Source organism: Heloderma suspectum, chromosome 1, assembly GCF_057233095.1.
Source record: "Heloderma suspectum isolate Gila_16-S chromosome 1, 16-S_ref, whole genome shotgun sequence".
NCBI lineage: Eukaryota > Metazoa > Chordata > Lepidosauria > Squamata > Helodermatidae > Heloderma > Heloderma suspectum.
This window is the reverse complement of record NC_139458.1, coordinates 140,083,686-140,101,806: the sequence shown is the minus strand read 5'-3', so window position 1 is coordinate 140,101,806 and position 18,121 is coordinate 140,083,686. Positions and strand designations below refer to the sequence as shown.

General features: G+C 48.6%; 1 protein-coding gene across 1 annotated transcript in view; it reads left to right on the top strand.

The window, feature by feature from the left end:
- CLCF1 (cardiotrophin like cytokine factor 1) overlaps positions 1-10,964 on the top strand; it is a 48,366-nt gene extending 37,402 nt beyond the window's left edge. Inside the window, exons 2-3 of the mRNA XM_084803964.1 lie at positions 1,778-1,944; positions 9,388-10,964. Coding sequence (XP_084660090.1) covers positions 1,778-1,944; positions 9,388-9,870 — 650 coding nt within the window. The 3' untranslated portion in view covers positions 9,871-10,964. The remainder of the gene's footprint in view (positions 1-1,777; positions 1,945-9,387) is intronic.
- Positions 10,965-18,121: the final 7,157 nt, after the last annotated feature.

Genomic DNA, 18,121 nt, shown 5'->3' with positions numbered 1-18,121 from the left:
GAAGTATATAAAACTGAGCAAGTCAGACAAAGAAGCCACGTTGGTGGCATGCCCTCCAAAGAAATGTGGAAATATTCAGACAGTGAATGTTCTTTCCACACATGCAGTTTCTGTGCAACCCAGAGTGTATTTAGCTGTATACTTATGCGCCCGTGGCCATTTATTGCTTATCTATTGTAATTCAACCTCTCACTCTTGACATGCTACAATATTTAGAATTATAGAATTCAGGACACACTGATAAGCCTGTGAAATCTGGTTCCCCTGTCAGACAGACAGCACTGTTTCAGCATAAATAGTTAAAAGTTTGGCAGAAAAGCTCCAGCTTTGAGTATACACTGAATACACTCTAACCTCCTCCTTCTTGCAATAATATCCAAATAGCTATTGTATCCATTAAACAGATACAGTCAGTGATTAAGTGTACAGCAATGAGCCCAAACCACTAACCCCAAATCTCCCAGCAGCCATTCCATCCATTAAGGCAAATGGCCATGCTGACTAGGGGGTGCTGGGAGTTGTAGTCCAACACATTTGGAGGGCACCAGTTTGGGAAAGGCTGATGTGAAGCATTGAACAACTTAAAACCAAGTCTTGCCTAAAAAAAAAAACAGGCCTTTGTCCCAGCTCTAACTTCTCAGTCAGTTCAGATGACATGGCAGGCCATTGTGGATTAATATACCCACAAGGTGCTGTGGCTGAATAACCCTCACCTGCAGGATTTGCATGACACGATGAGCAATGGCAACCCCTGGTTGGGGCTGCATATTCATAATGGCAGACGGCAGCAAATCAAGGGTAAATTAACCCATGATGGGCTGCCATGTCATGTGAACCAGGTCACTGTGAATTTGATTGGGATCCTTAGACCCCAATGTACCCCCCCCAAACTCACACAATCTATCAGCAGCATGGGAGAGTGTGGGGGAAGAAGAGGCTGAGGAAAATAAGTCATGATGTGAAGGTCTTCCTTCCTGGGATCAGTCTGGTTGATGGTCTCCATCTCCAGTTTCCATTGCACTTTGGGATTAAACAAGATGTGACATTAATTGCATGAATGCAATTAACATATACCATTTTTGGAATGTCAATAGCAGCTGCAGGAGGGAGCCGATTGGGAATGTGAGAGGGGAGGGGCGCTTAACCCTTTCTGTCCTTGCTGTGGTCCTGATGAAAATACACATGGCCCCAAACTGTTATTTGCCTTGGGAGGGGAGCCTCCATTGATCTTGGATGTTTCTAATTAAAAGCCTGGGTAGGATCAGACAGTGGGAAGCATAGGAAAACTGTCTGATGAGATGGTAGCAGTTAGAGAGCAGTGAGAGACATTTTGCTTACATGAACAGAACATGTCTGCACTGCCCTGGCAGGGCAAGTGGTGGTGGCAGCGGCAGGGGGCCAGGAGGGGGAGTAATGACTGTTTGATAAAGACTTTTTGTAGCTGTATCCTTCCCTTTGCCCCAGTGGTTACCCAAGGGAGGATCTGTATCGGAATACCACCTTAGAGGACTCCCACCTAAGCCCCTCATTCTGTTCCTGGAGGTCTGAGCCACACAGTCTCAGGATCAGGATTATATCACGGGTTTGGGGGAGATAAATGTATGCATGTATATGATGGGAAAGGACTTCAGAAGCCATTTACTTGGCGCACCCTGTTCCTGCAATGTCTCTTGGGAATGATGGGGCGGGGAGGGGAGGGGATGGGCAACACAGGCTTTGCTCCCCCTGTCACAATGCTCCCTTCGCCCACAGCTCCTTACAAGTGTGCTCCCTGCAGGAGATTCGTGGGGGATCCTTGCCTTCCTGTGTGCCACGCTCTGGAACCTGCCTGTGGTGCCTGCACAGAACAGCACGGACCAAGTGACTACCAGACAGTCCATCCAGCAGATGTACGACCTCACTCGCTATCTGGAACACCAGCTGCACACGCTTGCGGCCACTTATGTGAGTGTAGAAGCTTTGAGAACGTTGGAGGCTACTGAGTTGAGTAACCTAGTAGAAACTTATTTCTCCCACCCTCCCTTCATTCCTTTCCTTGTGCCCTCTCCTCTTCTTCTTCCAGCCCAGCCTCTAATCCCCACTACTCCACAAACTTTGCCTCGCTGCTTCTCTCGGCTTTGATGTCTGTGCAGCAAGGTGAGGTCAGGCTGTGTTTCTCTCTGTACTCTGGGTTGAAAGCTCAATGAATTGCAGACACACACACACACATCTTGAGTCCTGAAGGCTCAGTGCAGACGAGGGTATCAGAAGGTGACGGAGTCTGTCTCTGTTCTGAGTTTGGGGAAGGCATGTAGGAAGGCAGACATGCAAAGGCTTTCAGCTGCTTGCAACAGCCTCTGACAACACTATCTGCACGACACACACCCCAGCTTCTGAAATGTCCGTATGCATGGCGAATAGCTAAACTTTAGCTAAATAGCTAAACTGTGCTCTGCACAGCCGTGGCTCTCGCTTGGCAGAGTATCTGACATGCTCCCCGCTCCCTGCCTTCAGGCACCGATGGAGTCTCCCTGTTTACAATCTGTTGTGCATCTCCTGCTGCTGAGGTGAGGCGAGGCCTTGTCTGTCAGAACTCGCCAGGGAAACGCCCGGCTGTGTGGAGAGCGGAGACTGGGGGCAGCCCCTTATCCATCTGCATGGTATCCCTGCTCCCTGGCCTACCTGGCATTCCAAGCCCTGCCCCTTGGCCAGCTTTCCTGGCACTGAGCACCGAGAGCAATCCAGAGAGTAAAAATAAGGGACTTGTTTGATTTGGGCCCTGGAAAATGCCGGAGTCCATCTTTTCTAGCTAGGTTATATCTGGGTTCCAGAAATGTCATTTTAAAAAGGCAAACCGAAAAGCCCAGATCCTCACAGTCTGGAAAATGAAGAAATGGGCCATTATACAGCAACCATGTCCATCTTATGAGTTGGCTGTATGTATTAACTAATGATCTCTGCCATTGAACTGCACAACATTCTCAAACAACACTGGCTGTAGGCCATCAGGGGTAATAAATAGTTCACTTCATGAGCTACTGGGTGGGGGCCAAATGCACATCCAACAGGTAATCAGCCTTTATGGGCTACACTGTGCCTATATTCAGCCTAGTCTGGTTCCCCACCAGAAAGTGTATGGTGTGTGTGTGTGTGTGTGAGAGAGAAAGAGAAAGAGAGACAGAGAGATCCTAGGGCAAGGATGGTGGTCACTGTCTCTTTTTCTTCCTTTTTCTTCTTTTCCCGGTGCTAAAATACTGACGTGATTGAAAAGCTATAGTGTGGTAGCATAATAATCGGGGTAACATTGCCTGAACTGTCCCAAATCAAATGTTGATACTTTGATTGTTAATGGTAAGTGTTTGGATACTGATCATTTTAGCAAACAGAATGGGAAAACATACAAAAAAGCTTGACTGGGATATGAATCGAACAGGATGCATGTACCCACATCATGTAGGCACATGTTTATATTTCACTGTTGGTATTTACTGCGCCAGCTCCTACTGTGTTCTCATGATGTGTAGATGGCACATAACAGATATGAGTGCATTCAGAACATATAATAGCGTATTATATGGGAACACATGCAATTTCACGCATGCAGGTAATATCTGTGTATGAATGTATGACATGTGAAGCAGCCCTCAGAATGTCATGTCTAGATTAGCTCTCATTTTCTGCAGGTGAAATAACATTCTTAACAGTGCTGAAAGTAGGTTCTTCACAATTTGCCTTATACAGATATTCAGATCAAAGTTGAACACTGGATCAGCTCTGTCTTGTCCTCCCTCATGCTTCTAGTTGGCTGTCTGCCTTTTAAAAATTAATTAAAGGCATTTGGGTGTTTATATCATAGAATCATAGAATTGCAGAGTTGGAAGTATCCAATTCACTGCTTAGAGCAGGATCAATGCATATAGATTCATCCTTCAACTTACTTTTCTCTGAAGTTATAAAAATGCTATGAGGACTGGGCTGGGGGAGATATGTTGATGATGTTATTGGTTCTAGCCAGTAGGTGCTCACTGCTGCTTATTCCCAACAACATGCTGGGAAATTGCAGAACAATTGCTTCTCCACAGCTTGCCAGAAAAAAAAAAATTACATGTGATTTTAGGGCAGTAAAGGTACTTTCAAACTATCTTTGTTACACGTACGATGTTTCATTTGTCTTCACCCTCAGATGAGGAAGCACAGGGTGACGTCCTATGGAAGCAACCTCACCTTACCTGAGATACTGGGTGATTCCAGACGGAGGGCTCTTTGTGCTTCCAATCCAAAGGCATTGTACAGCTATTCCATTTTTCCCTCCTTAACTAGGGTGGCTTCACTGAGTTACACAAGCCCCTTCGCCACAACAAGGCAGTGATCCATGAAGGGGAGGGTGGCAACTTACACATTGCCAAAAAGAAAGAAACATATCACCGAAAAAAGAGGACAAATTAGGACACCAATTTGTATAACATTTGTAAATGTATATGTATAGGTGAAAATTAGGAATAGTGACTAATTTAATACTAATGCAATATATCTCACCATAAGGGAGAAGACTGACCAGGTGACCTGGCAACTTCAAGGCCCCTACTTCCCCCCCCCCTCGATTGTTCTTTGACTTTAAAACAGACTTGAACTGGACAACCTTTCGAATAGGGGACACCTTCAAACAGAGTACTGCTCTGCCAGCTCTCCAAAATAGAGGACTGTCCTCTGTAAAGTAGGACACCTGACCACCTTACCTTAACTGATTTTTGTAGAAAGAAAAAAGATGGAAGAAGCAGTGGGAAAACAAATTGAAGATGACATTGACCTGGTTCAGTGACAATGCATGCCAGGTGTGTAATGCTGTCTCTTTAAATATGCAGCCTCCAATCAGCCTGTTTGGGGGTTGCTTGATGACGTCCAAATCCAGACATTATGGGTTAAACTGTGGGTTAAGCAACACAAAGTTAACCTACAATTAGTTCAGTTAATTAACAATTAGATAGAGCCGATCAAGTTTGCATATTCAAAATGGCAGAGGCATAGGGTGAGGCAAATTGTGGGTTAATTGACCCACGATTTGCCACCTTTATGTCCCAACAGACTCATTGTCTGGACCCCATGTAAAATTCCATGAATGAGGCAGGGTGGAGGTGCAATAAAAGCTGAATCTGGAGGCACCCACCCCTGCATTGTTATGATGTTTTGCAAGATCTGAGGCTGTGCAATCCCAGCTCTTGGGGTTATGCTTTTTAAGAACTTATCCCATTTTCTTTTGTCTGTCAAAATGTTAGACCATGATCCAGGCCTTTAGGAGGGAGCTCAGGCTTGAAAGCTTAGAGATAACTGACTGCTATAGGGAAAAGAAATCCAAATGATCAAAAGGAGAAGAGTCATGGCAAGCAAGAGGAAGATGAAAAAGCGAATAGTAGTGATCTGTGAATATAGGAACGGGGCAAGTGAGAAACAACAGCTGGAAGACCAGGGCCTATAATAAGGCTGTGTTGTTACCAGCATCCTGTGCCCAAAGGCTCAGAATTCAAAGAAAAGTTCACAACATTGTATTGAAAATCTTCCATTTTGGGTGGAGAGAGTGTGAGGTGTTGGTGATGGTGGGAACCTTTCAGCCTATTTGTTGGAATTAGAAGTTAACAAATCTCCTCTCTTTAGAAGGAGCCAGACATTAACCAAGAGAGGCAGCTCAATACTGGTAGGAGTAGTAGAGAAACCTGGGCAGTGAAAACGGGATGTACCAGGTGGCTGCTGTTGAGCACTGGGAAGACTGCATAGTCTACTATTGGAAGCAGTGCTGGTCCTAGGTTTCTGGGGGCCTTTGGGCATGACTCCCTCAATGGGCTCCCTCCCTCAGTGAGTCTACCTTCTCCCTGCCATTGTCACCAGCTGCTATTGCTCCTCATCCTCTCTCTCATCATTGCTACCACTTGATTGCTTGACAGGCAGAGAGCCAGGGAGCAAGTCGGCAGTGGCATCTACTGCTCCTCCTTCTTGCCACCAACATCTGGGCCAGAGCAAGAGGCAAGTGAACAAGCAGGTTGCAATGATGAAAAGGAGGAGCAAGTCCAGGGGCCAATTGTCACTGGGCCCCTGCTGGGGTGTGGCAGATGTCCAACCATGCCTACCCTTGACGCCGACCCTGATTGGAGGTTCTATGGAGGTTCTGTTACTTCCACTGGAAGTCAGACCTTTTTCTCTAACACAGGCCCAGCACTTTCACCTGAAAATGTTGCACATTATAGCCCCACCATAATAATATGTGCAGCATTTACATTTTACATGACACCCTCAGTCTCTGTATCTCCTTACCTACTGCTTTCCCCTAAATATGTTAGCCTTCACTGAGGCATCATGATTGGCAACTGAGTGCTTCAGCAGGAGGGGAAATACACACACGCTTGTGTATGCTTGTACGCTGCCACATAGCCACAGGGTCTCTGTCTTACAGGGATAGAAACCAGTTGATTCTGCTGCCTTCTTGGCTGCTCTTTGAGGGATGTTGTGAAATTTCTGCCAAGGGATTTCTATTGAAGCAAAGCTGCTCCCATATCTGGCCATGTAAGTTGTGGACAGAGAAGGCAACTCACAACTGCCTGGAAAAATGAAATAAAACATCTTGACAGCTAAGGGACACAAGGGCTTTACTTAGGGGGCCAGAAGGTGTGTTGTTTAAGTGCATCGAATCACTGCATTATACAGACCCATAGTGCTTTGTGTCTACAACAATCCTTCCTTGCTATTCCACTAGTCAGGGGTGCTGAACCTGAGGCCTACAGATCAAATCCGGCCCACCCGAGGTCCCAATCCAGCCCTTTGGAGTTGCCCAGATGGCCACGCCCCTTCCCTTGGCCCTTCCCCCTTTTCCCAACTGCCAATGGGTTGGTGGTTTCCTGGCCTTAGCACAGTTTTTTCCCCCATTCTAAAAGGTTGACATGCCTCCTCTGAGGCTTAGTTACTGGCAGTAAGAGGGTTAAGTTAAAATATGCTGGTGTTTCGGGCCTGCCCCTTTTGCCTTTGGCCACACCTACCACTGGAATGCCCTCCCCCAAGAGCCTCTCCAGAACTGAATTTGGCCCTTGGGCTGAAAGTGGTTTGACACCCCTGCAATAGTCTAACAGGGATGGCTGCAGGACCTGGAGAGGGGATGCAGTCTGCACAGCTGAGGTGAGCATGGGCACACCAAAGGAGGAGCAGATAGCTGCCTTTTCCTAGGGCATTTCCTATGCTCCCAGCACGGAGCATGCCATAGCCCCAGCCAGAGATCATGAGCAGTCCTACAACCAGGGTAATGTGATTTCTGCAATTCTGTGCAAACTTGCAATTTGGGGCTGAGCAGAGTGTGCAGCTTCCCAAGGCTTCTCGGCTTTTTCTTTTCTTTTCTTTAAGGCAAGTTTCTAGCCCTACAAAGGTAGGTTTGAAAATGTATCAGCAATGCCTGGTGAAATCTCAGAAGCCAAAGGAGGTTGTGTAAGAGATTTCCATAGTCAGTGTATGGGTGGCTTTAATGCTGTGTAGTTTTCAGAACCTTCCACTGACTAGCTGAAGCAGACTGAGGGCATCTCTACACCAGCCTAAAATCCTGCATTTAAAACAGGGCTTTCTGCTTCCGTTTTAAGTGCAGGATCACGAAGACTCCCTTTATCACCCACTCCCTTTCCCCCCTCCCCTTTCCCCCTCCTACCCGTAGCTGAGGCTTCCATTATCGTTCATTAATCCTGCTCTTCTCTTGCCTCTTTTACGCTTTTCATTGAGGAAACTGAAGCGGAACACGGGGGGGGGGGGATTTGATAGCTCATTATCTGCGATCTATTTAAAAATGGAACATAGGGCATTTAGTGCAGGAGGGTCACGGCAGGGTCACTACGTCATGTAAAGAGCCCGCAAACTACCTTGTGATCCAGTTAGCATTTGCTGTTAACACTCAGGGAAGTGTTAGGGCACAGGGACTCTTCTTCCAGACTCCTCCCTGCCCATTCTAGGGGCAAGCTGATACATAGGAGAGGGGATGCGCATGGCACAGCACTCCAAAGCAAAACAAATGACTGCTGAAGCTGGTGTTTTATACTGCAGTATTTCACATATTAAAATCTGTTCATTTTTAAAAACATCTATACATTTATAAACTGGCTGCACTATTGTTGTTTGTTTGTTTGTTTTGCTTTGGCATCCTAGGGATCTTGTTTGTGGTTGCAAACCAGCTAAAAACCATTTTTTTCAGGCTTGACTGCAGCCTGTTCTTGCAGAGTTCCAAAGGCAAAGGGAAAGAACCCAGATACCATGATGAAACCTCCTTGTGCTTTCATGGTGGGATGGGGAAGTCATTAACTGGAGCATTTGGGGATGTCAGCAACATGACTACAGCTCTCAGATAGCTCCTATATGGAAACGAGGATATTCGAGTTGGGGGCTTGCCTGAGGTGCAATGTCTGGGAAAGCCCCACAAAAATGGCAACATGGGAAAAGGGTGTATGTGGCTGATGGCGCTACAGTGCTGCAGACCCACAACCACTGAGCATGTCCCCTAACACTGCATCATCCAGCTTTCGTCCCATCTGGCTGCCTCACACCATCTTCCCCGTCCTTGCTTCTGCTGCCCTGCAATGTCCACGTTCCCCTTCTCCCTCTCCGCTTCCCCCACCCCTGCTGGTCCCGGCCTGCCCTGTTAGTTGGTTTCTGCTGGCGCATTGTTGTGCTTGGGGAGAACAGTCTCTACGGGCCCCCAGGCAACACAGAGGAAATTAATTTGTCTCCTGAGCTTGTCAGATTGTTCACACACCCATAGGCTCTGACACACCTCCCTTCCGCTCTGCGCTTCACCCCACCTGCTCACCCCGCTGCCTGGGCAATCCTGCTGTCCCGCAGGGCACCAAAGCTGGCAGGGGGGTGGGGAATCCCAGGAACGCAGTTCAGCAGGGCAGGCGGGTGCGTGCTCATGGAGTGTGTGCATGTACATGTGTCTACTGAAAGGTTTAGGGGGAAGCAGAGATCTCTCAACAGGTACCTGTCTGGATGTCTTGCAGTACATGAGAGCAAGGGATGTCGCCAGGGAAAAAGGAGATTATTAGCACCTCAGTGGATATTTGCATGCAGGAATCTTTGCATGCAGATGGACATGTCTGCACACGCCTTGGCATGGGTATGACAGCCGCCGGTGCATGTATTGCCTCTGTGCCACTGCACGCATTGAAGAGGTGTGCCATGTAGCTCTTCATGCACATTGAGGATGTCAGCATGCCGACTGTGCTGTGTCTGTCTAAGGAGTTCACATTGCTTGCTCCTATCCTGTCATACCTCACTGCCTCCATGAGTGGGAGCAGGAGGATGAGCTTCTGGAGAGGATGGGTGGAACGGTATGTGGAAGTGTGTGACTGCTATACCGGTGAGCTCAACAACTTCTTGTCTTTCCCCCCTCAGCTCAACTACTTGGGGCCACCGTTCAATGAGCCAGACTTTGACCCTCCCCGGATAATCGGGGTGGAGGCTGTGCCGAGTGCCACTGTGGACATTCAGGAGTGGCACAGCCTGAATGACCACGCGCGGCTAGCAGCCAATTACCAGGCGTACAACCATCTGTTGACCTACCTGAGGACCATGGATGGGGCAGCCCCAGCTGCCATGCCAACTTTGCGCCACAGCCTCGCCCACTTCCGTGCCAGCCTGCAAGGGCTGCTGGGCTCTATTGGTGGCATCATGGCTTCCCTGGGCTACTCGCTTCCGACGGCAGAGCCTCCTGTGATGCCCGTCCCTCGAGGCAACTTCCTGCGCAAGATGGATGACTTCTGGCTGCTCAAAGAGCTGCAGACCTGGCTCTGGCGCTCCGCCAAGGACTTCAACAGGCTGCGCAAGAGGGTGCCGCCTTCTGCCATTGTGCCGCACCTCGAGTCCAAGGGCTTCTGACCCCTGCTCAAACCATCCCCTCTCGGTCTTTGCCTCATCCACTGACGTCATACTTGCCGCCTCGAGGCCTTGGGCTTTCCAAACCCTTTGAATCCACAGCCCCTTCCCGACCTGCCTCGACAACGTTCCCCCTGCACCCACACCTTCATGGTGCAGCTCCACTGCTCTCTGTTATGAGGCGGTGCATCCGAGCAAAACCCACACCTATTATTCCACCTATCTGTTCCTTCCTTCCTTTCCTTTCTTCCTCCTCCTCCTTGTTGTCCTATATTTCTCTTATTCTTCCCGGAGGGGGCCATTAATTTTCCAGAAGGAGAGGAAGAACCCTGTTCCCTCCCACCTCAGTGATGAGCAATAAAGCCCTGACCGCAGGGCAGCAAACATCTGGCAGCCGCCACCTCTGACACTCTGCTCTCCTTAAATTGTGCTCCCCCAGAGCCTGGATTCCTGCATTCTCCCTCTCTCCCTCTCTCTCTCGCTCTCTCCCCCCGCCCCCCCTTTTAGGAGCTTTACTGATCAGGCAGTTTTGTGGTCAGCTTCTTCAAGAAGATGCCCAGGCTGGCCCTCCGGTTGGGTCATAAACACTAGGGACAATCTTAAGCAGAAAGGGCAAATGGGACTCTGAATATAAAGGGCATGATTCAGTGCAGGCAGTGCAGAGTTTTCAGCCTTTTTTCTTTTTGCAGTGGCCAAGTAAAAGCCTCCCCTACCCGCCATTCACTCACACCACAGTCATCCAAGCCAACCGCTCCACCAATGGAGTTTGGCAGGGCCGTCATCCAAGCCAGCCCCAGCAGTGGTCACCGCCTGCCTGTACCTCTCCCTCCACACTGTGGCAGGCGGGCCTGGTGAGGCTGTGTGGTTTACACTGTCACCATCAAGGGACAGAGAGGAGGAGTTTCCCACTGGTGGTCCCATCCTCAGTTCTCTCTCCTCCCCTCTCTTGTCCACCCCACTTCTCCCTCCCACTGTCAGGTTGTGTTATTCTCAGTTTGTCTGTATTAATATTTATTTATTTTCAGATGTTATTTATTAGATTGTATTTATTGCAGAATTTCTATTCTTGTATTAACAAATAAAAGGCTTTCTCCAGGAGCTGCATTTGCCTTATTTCTCTCTCTCTCTCTCTCTCTCTCACTCACTCTCACTCTCTGCAAGCATGTTCTGGGCAGTTCCCTGTCACACTTCCTAACAAACCTATAGTGCAGGGATGGGGAACCTCTAGCCCTTTGGCCAGATACGGCCCTGTTGGGGGTCCCCATCTAGCCTGCCAGGTTCTCCTTAGGCCACTCCCCCTCTCCCCAGATCACTCCCCCTCTCACCCCAAACAGGAGATCCCCCCTGCACTACATTTAGCCTTTACATGCCTAATTGCAGGTCATTTTTGGGAGAGCACTGCTGGAGAGGTAACGGCCCTCCCCTTCCCTCCCCAGTGTTCCCTCCCCAGTGTTCTCTGCCCGAAATCCTCTCCTTTGCTGCAAACAGACTTTTTAAAAGCCTCGATGCCCATGGAGATTTTTTAAAAGCCTAATTGCAGCATGCAGCAGGAGAGGGGCTGACATTTTCAGGGCGGCGCTGATGGGGAGGGAAAGGCTTGGGTGTGTATGAGAGAAGCGTGAATGTGGTCTGGGCAATCGGGGACCACATGCCTGCAGCAGGATGGCCTGCCTGCTTTGGGATGAAGCCCCACCCACTGCTGGCCTGCAGCCCCCGACTTGCTTGCCCACAGCCAATTGGACCCATGGGCCAAAGATGGTTCCCCACCCCTCCTACAGTGTATGTGTAGGCGTGAGAATGCATGAATGTGTTCAAAGAATTTCCAGAGGAGTAGCTGTGTTATCAGTTGCAACGCAAAAGAAGAAAGAGTCTTATGGCAACCTAAAAGACAAACACATTTATTATGGCATAAGCTTTCATGGACTAGAGCCCTGCATCAGATGAAGTGTGCTCTAGTCTATGAAAGTTTATGCCTTGATAAATTTGTCTTTCTTGCTTGTGTTCAAGGCACTTCCTCCAACCGACCTGCCAATAAGGAGACTGCAGCTGAGAAACATTCTGTTATGAAAGCTCTGCAAGTCCTCTGCCCTAGAGGTTCTCATACCTGCACCCTCTCTGTTAAGCTCAACCAGGCCCCTTTCCCCCAGTTGCTCTGCAAACAATGATGCTGTGGCGTCCCTGAACTTCTCTCCCCTCTTCCCCCTCCTTTATTTGCGTCTCCCTGTTTGGGAGACATAAATAAAGGGGGGAAAGGTTGGGGGGAAGAGAAGGGCATGTAAAGGGTCTATCTTAATCCTGCAAAGGATCTGGAAGTAGAAGCCCCGGTAGAATCGTGAAATAAAAAGCCTCCGTGTGGAGAAGCCCTAATATTTTGCCTTTCTTCCACCATGAACTCAAGACAGCATACAGAGAGTTCCCCAGTGGCACTGAGGTACTGACCAGAACAGGTCCTTTCCGTCCTATGAGGGATGCAGACTTTTCTATGGGCTCTGAGCCTTTTACAATTGGACCACAAGCTGAAATAAACATGTGAATCCCCACGCACAGCATGGACAATAGTGGTGCGAGAAAATTCACCTCCTGATTTCTGCCCACCAGCTGCATCTCCTAATGGCAAAGAGCAGGTGTTGCAGGCGGGGGGCCTCCAGGGGTTCCAATCCAGCCCTCTTGTGTTCCCCAAATGGCCATGCCTTCTTCTCCTGGCCCCACCCCTTCCCCCCAACCACTGATCGTTTGGTGCTTTCCTGGCTTTTGTGCAGTTTTCCCCATTCGAAAAGGTTTCAGTCCCTCTCCTAAGGCTCAGTTACTGGCAGAAAGTGCTTTAAGGTACAACATGCTGGCATCTTTTATATTTTGGCTCTGCCCTTTTTGCCTTCAGCCCTGCCCACCAGTGAAATCCCCACCACCACCACGAGAGCATCTCTGAAAAGGAATTTGGCCCTCAGGCTAAAGGAGTTCTGCACCCCTGGCATAGGGCCTCTGCCCATAAAAAGGTGACAATCTTATCCTAGCTCAGCTCTTCCAACCAGTCTTGCTAAGCTTCCTATAGCTGCTGTTCTGTCCTCCCGGAGATGGTAGCAGAGGAAATTGTTCCAGAGGCAGCTTATCTGTATAAGGTCTAGAACTGAGCAGTGCAATGAATGGATGCTTCCCTTCTCTCATTTGGTGCAGGAGATTTGATAGAACTGTAAAGGAAACCTAACATCAGTGTCTACGAGACAACAATTTTGAGACAGCTATCTCTGTGCAGTCCTTGATTTGTATTCACAATTTCAGGGGTTAACCAGAGGCTGAAGTAGTTTGAAAGTGAAGAAGAGAGACCCATGTTAATATAATGATATTTTGATGCCCCTCACCCCCATCTTTAGAGTGGCCCTTTGAAAGAAATCTGGCCACTAACTTGAGCATGCATGGCTGGGTAGTGTTCAGAATGCAACAGAGAGCAGTTGTGGATAAAATGTGAGGGGTATAGCTAATAATAGGGACCGCGGTGGCTTAGTGGTTAAGACGCTGAACTGCAGACTGGAAGGTCGGCAGGTCAGCAGTTTGAGACCCGAGTGCTGTGTGACGGAGTGAGCTCCCATCTTCAGTCCCAGCTTCTGCCAACCTAGCAGTTCGAAAGCAAGAAATTGCAAGTAGATAAATAGGTACCGCCTTGGCGGGAAAGGTAACAGCGTTCCGTGCACCTCGGTGTTCAGTCATGCTGGCCACATGACCACGGAAGCGTCTTCGGACAGCGCTGGTTCTTCGGCTTAGAAACGGGGATGAGCACCGCACCCTAGAGTCGGACACGACTGGTTGGGGACACCTTTACCTTTATAGCTAATAATACTCAGCATTGATAGAGTGCTGTGCAGCATAATTACATACACTTTTGCGCAGAAGTCCCATTGAGTTTAACGGGGCTTATTCCCGGGTAAGTGGGCTTGCAGCCTTAGAACATTAAGAGCAGTTCAGATGTAAAACCAAACAATAGGTTGGTGCTACATCGACGAGCTTTGTGCTCACATGTCCAAACCATAGTCTGCAGTTACATTCAAACTGGCAAGCTATGGTTTGTGTTTGTTCTCCAAACCAGGATTGCAATCCAGCTGCAAACTGCAAGCATGCCCAAGGAGCACACGAGCACGACTCTGAACCATGCTTTGGCATCATGTCTGAACTAAGCCATTATTTTGGAGTGAAGACACACAGATAATCTAAAGCGTGGAAATGATTTGATCATGCATTTGCTGCATTCCAAAGCATTTGTTTTCCAAGGGCACAGAAGAAGTGTGTCTGCCTTCCCCTTCATTCATCCTTAGAACAATCCTGTAATGTAGATTAGTATTTTTATATCCCCATTTTGCAAATGAGGAAGATGCTGCTGAGATAGCGAGCATCTCTACACCAGCCTAAAACCCTGCATTTAAAACGGGGATTTCTGCTTCCATTTTAAATGCAGGATCACAACTCCTCCCTTTTTCACGTGCATCCTTTCCCCCCTCCCCTTTCCCCCTCCTTCTCCCTGTTGGGTTCCTTCACATGGAGCTTTTATCCTGCGGTTGACCTTGCTCCCTCACGGACATTTGCGGGCTCTTTAAATGATGCTTTTTACATAGATCGCAGATCATGAGATATCAAATTACCCCATTGCGTTCCACTTGAGTTCCCTCCCTGAAAAGAGGAAAAGCGTCAGGAAGAGGAACGAGATCAATGAAAGATATGGAAGACTCAGATATGGGGGAGAAAGGGGGAAAGGGAAAGGGGAAAGGAAGCACGTGAAAAAGGGAGTCTGTTGTGATCCTGCATTTAAAACGGAAGCAGAAAGCCCCGTTTTAAATGCAGGATTTTAGGCTGGTGTAGAGATGGCCCTTATCTGAGTCTTCCATATCTTTCATTGATCTTGTTCCTCTTCCTGCCGCTTTTCCTCTTTTCATGGAGAGAACTCAAGCAGAACACAAGGTGTAATTTGATAGCTTATTATCTGCGATCTATTTAAAAACAGAACAAGGGCATTTAACGTAGGAGATGCCCTGGAGGTTCATGGCGTCATCGAAAAAGCCCGCAAACTTCCGTGAGAGAGCCATTGCAATAGCAGGATAAAAGCTCCATGTGAAGAAAGCTGGCATGGCTTGCTCAAGAGCCCCAAGGTGAAATTTGAACCAGTAGTTTCCTATCTACTGTGCAACGCAGTCCTGGAATTTCCTGCCTACGTGTACAAGAGTTGGTTGTTATCTAGAACCAATCTTGGCCACCTCCGCTTGGGTAACCAAGAGGCCAGAGCTAGTCCAATGCCCACCTGTGAGAAACAGAGCAACAGCCTTGTATCATAAGGGGAAAGTGAAGTACACTGAAACATCCAAGGCTCTTATCAATAGGGTGGCTGTGTCTTTCGTATCACAGAGAGTAGTCCTATCTATCTATCTATCTATCTATCTATCTATCTATCTATCTATCTATTTATTTATTGCATTTATATCCCGCCTTTTTTTTCCTCTCGCAAGGAACCCGAGGCGGCTTACATTATCCTCCTCTCCATTTTATCCTCACAACAACAACCCTGTGAGGTAGGTTGGGCTGAGAGTCTGTGACTGGCCCAAAGTCACCCAGTGAGCTTCCATGGCCAAGTGGGGATTAGAACCCGGATCTCCCGGCTCCCAGTCCACCACTCTCACCACTACGCTACACTGGCTCTCACGTCCTCTTTGTGACGGTGTTCTCTCTTTGAAGGTCTGTCCACACCAAGTCTCATTTAAAGATAAAGGACCATCAGGAGAAAGAGCAGGGGCCTTGAAGTTAATACCTTGATAGCAGAGCAGGCACATGGGTCAGGCGCTGAGCAGGCACACAGATCAGCTGGTCACTGTCTTAAAAAGGTAAAGGTGTCCCCAACCAGTCGTGTCCAACTCTAGGGTGCGGTGCTCATCCCCGTTTCTAAGCCGAAGAGCCAGCGCTGTCCGAAGACGCTTCCGTGGCCATGTGGCCGGCATGACTGAACACCGAGGTGCACGGAACACTGTTACCTTTCCCGCCAAGGCGGTACCTATTTATCTACTTGCAATTTCTTGCTTTCGAACTGCTAGGTTGGCAGAAGCTGGGACTGAAGACGGGAGCTCACTCCGTCACGCAGCACTCGGGTCTCGAACTGCTGACCTGCCAACCTTCCAGTCTGCAGTTCAGCGTCTTAACCACTAAGCCACCACGGCCCCTACGGTCACTGTCTTACTGACTAATTTGTTACATTTCTATCCTGCTTTCCAAGGAGCCCAAGGTGGTGTACATGATTCTCCTCTCCATTTCATCCTCACCTGTGAGATAGATTAGCTGAGAGTCAGTGACTGGCCCAAAGTCACACAGTGAGCTTCATGGATGAGGGGGGAGTAGAAGCCGGATCTCCTGAGTCCCAGTCCAACACCTAACTACTACACCATAACCCTACAACAGACCATAGGTTATCTGAGAGTTGTTTAAGCCTCAAACATCCCCTGCCGTCCAGGTTTGGACAACCCAATAAACCATGGCAACCACCTGCCAGGGGTTGAATATTCAAAACGGCCGCCGGCACACCACAACCCATGTGTGAACTGGCCCACTGGCTCTCCGCTATGGTGAGGTGTGCCATATTTCTATTTAAATTATAGTAATTAATTCTAAATTTGCATAGACACATGTACATCAGCACATGAAAATTTAATGCAAATCTATGTTCTCTTTTGCCTTCTTTTTTGGTGGTGCATTTCTTCTCTTTTGGTGACCCTACTTATAAATACACAACTAATGCTAACCTAAAAAGAGAATCCGGGCATTGTGGCGGAGTTCCCTTAACCAGTAGCTCCACAAGAGCTAGGGAGAGGGGTTGTTCATGAGAACAAAAATTCAGAAAGCCCAACCCTGCTTCCAGGTGTGTTGCACAGCAAGGGGTGGAGGAGGGATAGACAACAGACCTGGGATGGCGCAAGCAGGAGATGAATGCTGTGTTTCCTGATTCAGCACAGCTTTAGAAGCTAGGGGAAATCTCTTGGATGAGGCCTGGCTGCCCTGCTTTGGGGCCAAAGCTGAAGTCACCTTTGGCCCTCTTGTCTATTCCAAGGGAAAAACCAGTGGGAGCCTAAATTACGGGACATGCTGAGCCTTGGCTCTTCCTACATATCCATGAAGGCTGTTTCCTCCTTACTCAGAAATGCCCGTGGGCATCTAAGGCAGCCTTCCCCAACCTGGCGCCCTTCAGATTTGTTGGACTACACCTCCCATAATCTTCCGCCCAGCATGGCCAATACCTGTGGGGGCTGGGGATTATGGGAGGTGTAATCCACACTTATCTGGAGGGTGTCAGGTTGGGGAAGGCTGTTCTAAAGTAACTGTGTAGACTCTAGAGTATTCCTAATACCCTCCTAAGATTGCAGAGCATTCCTAATACCCCACTGATCCAAATAACCTGTGGCCGATTTGGTAAACTGTTTTCCCACAAGTCACAGGACAATGGGGACAATGGCAACCTGTCAGAAGGCAGCAATTCCTGAGCCAGGCTGCAAAAGCCATGAGAAGCTGGTGCGTCCATCAGGAGGGGAAGAGACAGATGACTCAGCAGCTGGCTTACAAAACAAAATCAGAAGAACTGACCGCCATGGGTGGAAGAGAGGGCACAGGTTCCAGTTCCCAGCCCCATTCTTCTCACTCTTATCTCTCCTTCTCACTCTCATTGTTCCTTCTCACCAACCTTCTGGCCAGTCTACCTCTGACACAGAGCCATGCAACACCCCGCCCCCATCACATTAATCACTTAGGACAGTCAAAGGATCTGGGCTACAGCACCTCAGTTCCTATATGTGACTCACCAGATGCTTCCCTATATGGTATCTCCCTTTTCAAGGCTGCTGCATGACAGCAACCCTGCTCCAGTCCTGCTTCTGGGTGTCCTGCAGCCTCCTTTTTCTCCCTGGGGCTATGTGAGCAATTCTTCCTCATCACCTGCTTCTTGGGGTAGGAGTGGCTGTGTGTGCATTTTTTACAAGCCCTCCAGTGGGCTCTGTCTCTCCCCCACCCCACCACCCTGGCAATCTTTCTCACACCCCTCCCTCCAATTTGCTTCCTCTTGTTTATTTCCATACCTATATCTGGTCCCTTCGTCCTCCAGAGATACATAGAAGTACTTTGAAGAATGGGGGGGGAGGGGGAGAAAGAGAGACTACCCTGTTTCTTTCTTTCTCCTCCTTAACACATTTGCCTTTCCTGGCATGTCTATACAGCAACTTCCCTTTATTGGAGTTTGACT